At 39.5% G+C, this 9,711-nt stretch overlaps 1 protein-coding gene and 1 pseudogene across 1 annotated transcript; both read left to right on the forward strand.

Moving 5' to 3' along the window:
* The first annotated feature begins 1,853 nt into the window (after window positions 1–1,853).
* LOC149194626 (pentatricopeptide repeat-containing protein At2g13600-like) lies at window positions 1,854–5,077 on the forward strand (annotated as a pseudogene).
* A 1,148-nt stretch (window positions 5,078–6,225) lies between these two features.
* LOC149194627 (disease resistance protein Roq1-like) lies at window positions 6,226–8,989 on the forward strand. Its single transcript, XM_089407736.1, has 5 exons — window positions 6,226–6,356; window positions 6,451–6,787; window positions 7,055–7,546; window positions 7,666–7,768; window positions 8,847–8,989. The coding sequence occupies exons 1-5, from the start codon at window positions 6,226–6,228 to the stop codon at window positions 8,987–8,989; spliced, it is 1,206 nt and encodes a 401-aa protein (XP_089263862.1).
* The last annotated feature ends 722 nt before the right edge of the window (window positions 8,990–9,711 follow it).

The following is a 9,711-nucleotide window of genomic DNA, read 5'->3' on the forward strand; positions in this document are numbered from 1 at the left end:
GTGTAGAGTTTGTCTCCTTTATAATATGTAAACCCAACAGAAATATAGTCTGCGACAACGAAAATAATCAAGTTTACAAGAGTGAGTGCAATAATGAAAATAATCAAAAGTGAATAATGAGTGGAAAACCCTTCTATTTATAACAAAAAATAATAATTAATTAGTGATTAATTAATTATTCTTAGAGGAAAATAAGATAATTAATGATTTATGTATTTATTTTTCATGATTGGGTCAATTATGACAAGGAATAATAATGGAACAATGAGAGAGCAATGGTGGGCAATGGTGGCTGCTTGACAATTATTCAGCGAACATTGGGAGCAAAAGCAACTCCGAGGCAGCCCTAAGGGAATGTTGAGGGAAAGAAACATTCTAAGCCCCATATTCCCTAATCGCAAAGCTTCTTTGGGATGGGAGACCTTGTTTATCACTCGAAGGGTGAGGTTGAGATCATCAGGGAGGTCAGAGGATGTTTGCAGATGAAAGATGATGACAATGGCTAGAAAGATATGATCGCACATGACAGATCCCGTATTCAAAAACCCTAAAGCTCCAAACACGTATTCAAAAACCCTCAAGCTCTAAACACAAAGAAAAAAACCTATGCTTGGTAAGTACAAGACCCCATTCCTTCCAACTACTTTTACCTGTGATGATCTAACGACTTAAGATATTTCAATTTTCTAACATATAATCCAAAAGTAAAAAGCAATAACAGGTCAGCAATAGGGAAGTTTTATAATCCAAAGGTAGAAAGTAATATTAATTAAAAAAAATATATCATTCAAATTTTTTATTTACTAAAATATACTCAATTAAAAATAATAAAGTACCAATAATATTCAACATCCAAAAACAAGGTCATAAGTGCAAAAGCAAACAGATAATATGTATCGTAGGAAGAGGAAGAAGACCGTTGCTCAACTGCCACAGTGTCAACTAAACTCCTATTTCATAGACTATAGAAAAGTAAATGTTGCCTAACATGCCAGGCATTTAGCTTTCACCCTCTCTCTCCAGGCTGGTATCTCGATTCGCGTGCTGCCTGACATGCTATGCATTTAGCTTTCACCCTCTGAGTGACAACATGCAAATCGAGATAGCAACCTCGAGAGAGAGGGCGAAAGCTAAATGCCTCGCATGTTAGGCAGCATTTACTTTTCTATGGTCTATGAAATAGGAGTTTCCCAGCGTCAATCGTCTGAAAGCCAACGGCCGGCGTGATCTAGGATTCCCGCTCCTCAACAACCGCGCTCAGCGACCAAGCCGTTGGTGTAATCGTGGTAGTGAATTTAAATCGAATTTATGTTGCTGACATTTTATTAAATGAACATTTGTTATATGAAACATGAAAATTTGACTGAGATTTAATTGTGTTAATGAGATTTAAGTCAAACCAAAATTCTCAATTGGATTAATAAGATATGATTATATTGAAATTTCAATTAAATCCAGAAAGGAAAGTTTTATACTTTATTTTTTTTTTTTTTCTAAGTTAAGACTAACCTAAGTACCCACGGGGGATTTGAACCGGTGACCTATCGCAAGGAGTGCCTTAACAAGGCACCCATTCACCGTCAATCCAAAGCCCCGTGGGTCGTTTTATACTTTATTTTATATTAAATAGCTCTTTCAAATGTATTAAACTAATTTGTATTAAATTATTCTTAATAATGCTATTTAATAATTACGCCGTAAGGCATTCCCATCTGAAATGGACTCCCCCAGCTGCCCCCGTGTCTTATTGTTCACCCTTAGATGGATGGTGTTAGACGATTGAACGAATTTCGATCGTTGATCGAAAACTAAAATAAAACTGCAATAAAACTGCAATAAAAAAAGGGGGAGAAAATGGGCAGGTAAAGCGGTTCGGTATGACTCTGAGTCCCTTCATTGTGCGGGTTCGCATGGCATTTGCTAGGTATCGATTACCAGTTCGCGGAAGAGAATCTCAGAGCTGCTCCTGAAATACATTGGAACAAACGCGTACTCGTTGCAATGGTCCCTGCTGCCTTGCGGCAGGTAATGGGGGACTAATAAAATAGCCATGGCAATGGCAGCGAGAAACGATCATAAGAAGAAAAATGGTGTTGTCAGTGAAACCAGTTCTCGAAATTTCCAACAGATGCAAAGCTACAACAGATACTCTGAAAACGAAAGAAGGGAATGATGGGTTGGTAAAAAGTTTGTGTAAACAGGGTCGGTTGAGGGAATCACTGCGCATTTTGCAGGACATGGTTGAGAATGGGATTTGGCCATACTCCTCTACTCTGAAATACATTGGAACAAACGCGTACTCGTTGCAATGGTCCCTGCTGCCTTGCGGCAGGTAATGGGGGACTAATAAAATAGCCATGGCAATGGCAGCGAGAAACGATCATAAGAAGAAAAATGGTGTTGTCAGTGAAACCAGTTCTCGAAATTTCCAACAGATGCAAAGCTACAACAGATACTCTGAAAACGAAAGAAGGGAATGATGGGTTGGTAAAAAGTTTGTGTAAACAGGGTCGGTTGAGGGAATCACTGCGCATTTTGCAGGACATGGTTGAGAATGGGATTTGGCCATACTCCTCTACTTACGATTCTCTGTTGCAGGGATGCCTGAATGCTAAATCTCTTCCAGATGCCAAACTAGTCCATGCCCACATGGTTCAAACGCAATTTGAATGCCAGGATATCTCGCTAGGAAATAAACTGGTTAGTATATACGTTAAGTTAGGGAGCCTCATAGAGGCTCGCAGGGTTTTTGATGAAATGCCTCTGAAAAATGTGGCTCGTGGACCGCCATGATTGCAGCTTATGCCCGGCACGAGCATGCTCAGGAGGCCTTGGGATTTTTTCATGAAATGCAAGATATGGGTTTACAGCCCAATCATTTTACCTTTTCCAGCATTCTCCCGGCGTGTACTGATTTGGAAGTCCTGAGGGAAGTTCATGGTGAAATTCGTAAGGGTGGATTCGAAACGAATGTGTTTGTGGGAAATGGACTTGTGGATATGTATGCCAAACACGGGTTTATTGAGTTTGCACGCGAATTGTTTGACAAAATGCCTCAACGAGATGTTGTCTCATGGAATGCTATGGTTGCAGGCTATGTACAGAATGGACTGGTCGGTGATGCCCTGAAGTTGTTTCAAGAGATGCCCAAACGAGATGTCATTTCATGGAATACAATGATTGCAGGGTATGCGCAGTGTGGGGATGTGGAAAACGCGGTGGAGCTGTTTGAGAAAATGCCTGGACATAATTTGGTTTCATGGAATACTATGATTGCAGGGTATGTGCAGAATGGATATGTTAAAGAGGCCTTCGAGCTCTTTCAGATCATGCCTGAAAGAAATGTGATCTCGTGGAATGCAGTGATTTCTGGATTTGCACAGAATGGGCAAGTTGAAGAGGCTCTAAACTTGTTTAAGACAATGCCTGAATCTAATGTTGTCTCGTGGAATGCAATGATTGGAGGATATTCACAGAATGGGCAAGCTGAAAATGCCCTGAAACTTTTTGGACGGATGCAAATGGTAAATATAAAACCGAATACAGAAACCTTTTGTCATTGTCTTACCTGCATGTTCAGCTTTGGCAGCTCTGGAACGAGGCAGTGAAGCCCATGAAGTAGTAATTAGAAGTGGGTTTCATTCTGATGTGCTTGTGGGAAATACCCTTGTAGGCATGTATGCAAAATGTGGGAGCACAGAAGATGCACGCAAGGTGTTTAACAGAATGCGCCAACAAGACACTGCTTCCTGGTCTGCAATGATTGTAGGGTATGCAATAAATGGATGTGCCAAGGAGTCCCTGGAACTCTTTGAACAAATGCAATTCACTGGCATAAAGCCTGACCGTGTTACTTTTGTGGGTGTTTTGTCTGCTTGCTGCCATGCAGGGTTAGTGGACGAGGGAAGGCAATACTTTGATGTCATGACTCGATTTTATCACATTACTCCTGCAATGGAGCACTATGGCTGTATGATAGACCTTCTTGGCCGGGCAGGGTGCTTGGATGAGGCAAACGACCTTATTAACAAAATGCCATTTAAACCGGATGCTGACATGTGGGGTTCGTTTCTCAGTGCCTGCAGAACGCATAACAATATAGACCTCGGAGAAAAGGCAGCACAACACCTTATTGAGCTGAATCCCCAAAATCCAGCACCGTATGTACTGTTGTCAAACATCTATGCAGCAGCTGGTAGGTGGGATGACATTGGCAGTGTGCGGAACAGGATGAAAGAAAGGAAGGTGAAAAAGAAACCCGGTTGCAGTTGGATTGTTATTAACAAACAGGTCCATGCTTTCCTCGTAGGGGGATAGACTACTCCCACAAAGAGAAACAATTTATGCGAAGTTGAAACTTTGTCTGATCAGATGAATGCTGTGGCATATACAGCCAACGTGGGAATTCTACCAAATGGTTTTGAGGAGTAAAAGGATGACGTTCGTTTCCACCATACCCAACATGGGATTTCTACCAAATGGTTTTGAGTAAAAGGATCACGATCTTTCCCACCATAGCAAAATCTGGTCATCGCATTTGGACTCTGGACTTTATAACATGTTCAGTTCTCCTAAGACAGTCGTACATGTACAGAAGAACCTTTTTAAGTTCTAGTCATTGTCACTCTGCTATGAAGTCCATGCCCAAGCTTCTTATGCAGGAGATTGTCGTGAGGGATGCTCATTGTTTCTATTGTTTCAACAAGAAACTGTGTTCTTGTAGAGATAGTTGTGGATGTCTCGAGCATTGAGTGAATGAACCCTGAGTTAGTGAAAAAAGAAAAACCCAGTAAAACAAGCCATAAGCATTGGTTTGCATAATGACCAAGCTTATGCATGTTGGCAAATCTTGCACTGGTGAAGATGGGCAGTGTTCCACTGTGGATTACGACTTGCCTACTAGTCAAGCTGATTTACGTAATCAATTATGATTGGTAGCCATGGAATAGCCGTTAAATTTTGGTTGCATGATGACCAAGCTTATATATGTTGGCAATCTTGCATTGGTGATGATGAGCAGTGTTCCTCTGCGGATTATGACTTTCCTACCAATCAAGCTTATCTATATTCTCTATCATGGATGTGTAGCCAAGGAATAGGTGTTATATTTTCTATTTAATATATGTAGCATTTCAATGTCCAGAACATATTTTCACTTTACCATTGTGTTATCAGAGTTATGAAGCACGGTTAAATTGACAGGAAGATACGTACTCATAGGTTGGGAGAAACAGAGAACCATTCTTTTATGATATTTATGTAACATGGATAAATAAACAGGTAACTATATATTTAGAGAGCTCTATGAGCAAATTTTGGGGATGGCAAACTAAAATTCACCAACATGGAAGTACCATTGCAGTAGTAAAACATGCAATTGGATAATGACAAGAAGCCAAAGATGGTGATGTTTGTAGCAAAGACAAAGGGCGCTATTACATGTAGGGATTTGGAGATTTGGATTCAAAGCCAACTTCCAAATTAATAAAGCTTTTGGTATAGGGAATTTTTTATAATGTACTTATATTTCGGATCTGTTATGTATGTGGGTGTAAATAAACAGTTTTTGATTGTATTTGAAGATAGAATAAATCCGTAATTGTATAAATGTATTGATAGATAAATAATTGATAGAATGATGAATACTACAATGAGGGCGCTCGTTATAAATATCTAAGTCGGGTGTTCTTCCACTAATATCTAAGTCGGGTGTTCTTCCACTAATGGACATATTTTTTTAATAAGACATATTTCATCTAAGTAATTAACTATTTATTATGTTTACGCCGTAAGGCGTTCCCATCTGAAATGGACTCCCCCAGCTGCCCCCGTGTCTTATTGTTCACCCTTAGATCGTTGATCGAAAACTAAAATAAAACTGAAATAAAAAAACGGGGAGAAAAGGGGCAGGTAAAGCGGTTCGGTATGACTCGAGTGGCATTTGCTAGGTATCGATTACCAGTTCGCGGAAGAGAATCTCAGAGCTAAGAGCGAGCTGCTCCTGAAATCGAACCCTGTTCGCAAGAATTCCCAAAGATCCATATGACCGAGCCATTGCTCGTTTCTGGGCTGCCTTTGTAGACGATAAGGTAATTTAGTTCATTCTTACTGTTATTCCAATCTTTTATAATGTTAATCCTTGTGATCTACGGATCAGGACAGATGACAGGCAACATGGACTATTGGGTCAAATCTTGAGATTTATTGGTTGCGCGGCCGGCAACAATGGAGTCTATGGTAAAGCCTTGCGAGGTCATGAAAAGAAAAGGAGATACCCACAACAAAGAATTGCAGATTGGAAAAAAGCATTGCTTGAGGTTTCACACTTGCGGTTTGGAGCTAAAGGCATATTATGGGTAAGAACTTTTAGTCTCTGTGTCCCTAATAGTTTGATTGTATTGATAAACGAAGTTTTTCGCACTCACGTTTGGTTTTACTGTGAATAACCAGCGACGAAGGCAAACTCCTGGAGAACGTAGTTCAATTGGTGGAAGAAAACATTAGAAAGCCTCAACTGTTTGTAGCTGAATATCCAACTGGTTTGGACGAAAAGCTACAAGATTTTGAGAAAACAGTGATGCTGCAGCAGCGACCCAGCGTGGAGACTAAGGTTGTGGGGATTGTGGGTTCTGGTGGTGTAGGGAAGACAACCTTCGCATTAGAGTTCTTTAACCGCAACAGGTCAGCCTACCATGGATCTTGTTTTTTGGAAGATGTGAGAGCCGAAACTTCTTTAATTTCTGTGCAAAATAAACTCCTCCAAGGCTTGACTTCAGGGGATCTGGCAGTTAGTAACATTGTTGAAGGTAAATCAGAGCTTTCTCATCGTCTCTTGGGTTATAAAGCCCTCATAATTTTGGATGATATCAATGATTCCAGACAGTTAAAAGCATTATTTTCACCTCTTAAAGATATTCTTAGTTCCGATAGCTTAATCCTACTTACATCTCGCAATAGGGATTTTCTTTAAACCAACGGAGTCTCGTTGATTTACAAGCTGTCAGGCCTCGACAGAGAACAGTCACAAAGGCTTTTCTGCATGCATGCCTTTCAGGAGCCTAAACCCCGTGCGGGATTTGAAGAAGTGGTTGCAAAGTTTTTGGATGCGTGTGATGGATTGTCATTGTCTCTCAGAGTGCTAGGGTCTCATCTTTATAAACAATATTTAGAGTATTGGGAAGCCCAATTGCTGAAATTATCGGGTTTAGTACTTCCCCCCGAAATACAAAACAGTCTTAGGATTAGTTACGACAGTCTCGACACCCACGAAAGAGAGATATTCTTAGATATTGCCTGTTTCTTCATAGAAGAAGATAAAGATCTGGCCATAAGCATATGGGACAGATCTGGTTGGGGAGGAAAGTTGAATCTGCAGAACCTAGAGTACAAGTGTATTCTGGAGATCGACTGTCAAAACCGTATAAAAATGCACAATCACCTCAGAGACTTGGGCAGAGATTTCGCTGATAGAGAACTTCCGAGATGTCATCGTCGTCTTTGGCGCCCCACTGACGGCCTTTTTCGTAATGCGGTTATACAACCAAATGTACGTGTTTGAATCAAAATGTTAGTTCTGAAAATTTTACAAGTTATATATTGTTAATACTGTTTGGATTTACGAGTAAGTCCATATTGTTTTCTAACAGTTTTCAGATAATAATTCAGGTGCGCGGGATAAACAGGGTTCAAGGAATACCTAACCAGTCGTTCCACAACTCTTTGCAGCCTTATGTTGATATGAGCACGTTGCACCTATTGAGGGCCGAAGGTAATTGTTTGAGAAGCATATCCGAGTTTCTGAAACAAGCGGATCAGCTTCTATGGCTTTGCGGGAGTAAGTGTCCAGACACTTCCCTGCCTTCTTGTCTTCGAATTCGGAATTTGAGAGCTTTACAAATGACCGGTGGCGAATTGGAAACATGGTGCCATAGTGAAAGTGTGGTAAAGAATGCTTCTTTTTTTCCCCTTTTTGGTTGTTGTCCAGAATACTCAAAATTTACGGTTGCTAATTTTGTAGATGTATTATTAAATTAAATTGAAAAAGGTTCAAAGATAAGAGAGAAAAAATGTAGCCCCAGGGGCATTTCAATTCGTTAATAAGTTTGTTGAAACAACACAGATTCAGATTCAAATCCCCTATAGTGAGTCGTTTAGGGCTTGAACCCAAGAAGCAACAGGCTGCTTTTTGGCTTGAACCCAAGAAGCAACAGGCTGCTAGTACAAAAAGAAAGAAAGAAACAGATAAAAAAAATGTATATGCATCTGAAAATTTTTTGCTTGCCAACAAGTTTTTAATGTATCTCTCCGATACTGTAGCTGTCATTCCGCTGTTCAATGTGCGTTGATTAGGAATGTAATAGAAACCATAATGAAAAGGAAGCTTTGGTATAGAATGTAATAGAAACCAGAATGAAATGCAATTAATTTTTTGGAAAGATCCTTTATACCTAGTATAAAGTGTTGCATAAAATACAAAATTTGTAAAAAGTGTTGCATAAAATACAAAACTTGTAAAGGGTAATTTTATACGGGACCTTGCTGCATTTTGGAAAACAATCCGGAATGTGAATGGTTCTGGGCTTCAAATTCTGTTGTTGGTTCAATATTATGAGTTATCTCAGAACCAATTTTTTTTAAATAAAAAACGCCATTCTTTTTAAATAAAAAACGCTTCTGTATTAATAAAAATAAAAAAAAACAGATAGTAAATATAACATATTTCTTGATTACAGGTGGCTTCCACAGCATTCATTACCTCGAAAAAAAAAGTGAGGTCTCGGCTTGCTTGACATCGCATTGGGTGGTTTGTCAGTGATTATCAAAGGCTACCGATAGCGTTTTAATAGATCCAGAGAAAATGCCATTGCTGAGCGCATGGATTGATCGATTCTATAAATCCGATGGACTGAAAGAAGTAATCCCTGATTTTGCCAAGCTGCCGGAATTTATGTCCACTAGGAGAGCTAGTATGATCACCGCCTACAGCTAAATAGGGCAAACTTAGCACAGACAGAGGTTGTATTTGTTAAAGTACATTAAATTTAGGTAGTCGAGTCAAGTTAAATTTAGAAAGTAGCCAGATCCAGCCAATCTGGCAGAATGTATATCCATTAGGAGAGCGAATCTTTTGGGTATGATATCACCACCTACTGCAAATTAGGGCAAACTATGCCGGCCTTATAAATGGAGGACAAGCAGAGAGATTTTATTTAAGATGAGTTTATCACCTACGTCAAGAAGTAAGATCACCCAGTAAGTTATTATAATTAAATCCAAATAGTGAAGGGAATAGTGATAATAATCAGAATAGTGGAAGTAGTCAATCAAGATCTAGGATGCCAAACAAATCAATCAAAAGTTTCATAGTGTGGAACTACGTAGAGAATGGTAATGGACGTTGATCCTTCTATGCGAATTACGTTCTTTCACTGTGTTGGATCGGAGGATCCCAAACAAAATATTTTTGTATGTGAGAAAGTTTGGAATGTTAAATAGGTACTAGATGAATAGAAAAAGGTGGCACAATTGTATACCACTATTAGACCACATGTTAACATGGTACATGAAATTAAAGAACATTGTGCCAGGAGGGAGAGTAGAGGATTATGGGAGATCAAGAAAGCAAAGGAGTTTCGAAAAAAAACCAAAGTCTAGTGTATCACATAGGTCAAGGAGCAGTACGTTAGTGAGTCAGTATGGGATTAAAACCAT

Source organism: Pinus tabuliformis, chromosome 2_2 (genome assembly GCF_031772625.1).
Source record: "Pinus tabuliformis cultivar Carrire ecotype Pingquan chromosome 2_2, CPIR1, whole genome shotgun sequence".
In the NCBI taxonomy this organism is placed as follows: Eukaryota; Viridiplantae; Streptophyta; class Pinopsida; order Pinales; family Pinaceae; genus Pinus; species Pinus tabuliformis.

Excerpts from the sequence above, each read along its gene's own strand:
- LOC149194627 (XM_089407736.1), top strand. The coding sequence starts at position 6,226 with ATGGAGTCTATGGTAAAGCCTTGCGAGGTCATGAAAAGAAAAGGAGAT. Across the intron at positions 6,788-7,054 it reads TGACTTCAGGGGATCTGGCA|GAGCCTAAACCCCGTGCGGG; the intron begins GTTAGTAACATT and ends CATGCCTTTCAG. Across the intron at positions 7,547-7,665 it reads ATGCGGTTATACAACCAAAT|GTGCGCGGGATAAACAGGGT; the intron begins GTACGTGTTTGA and ends ATAATAATTCAG.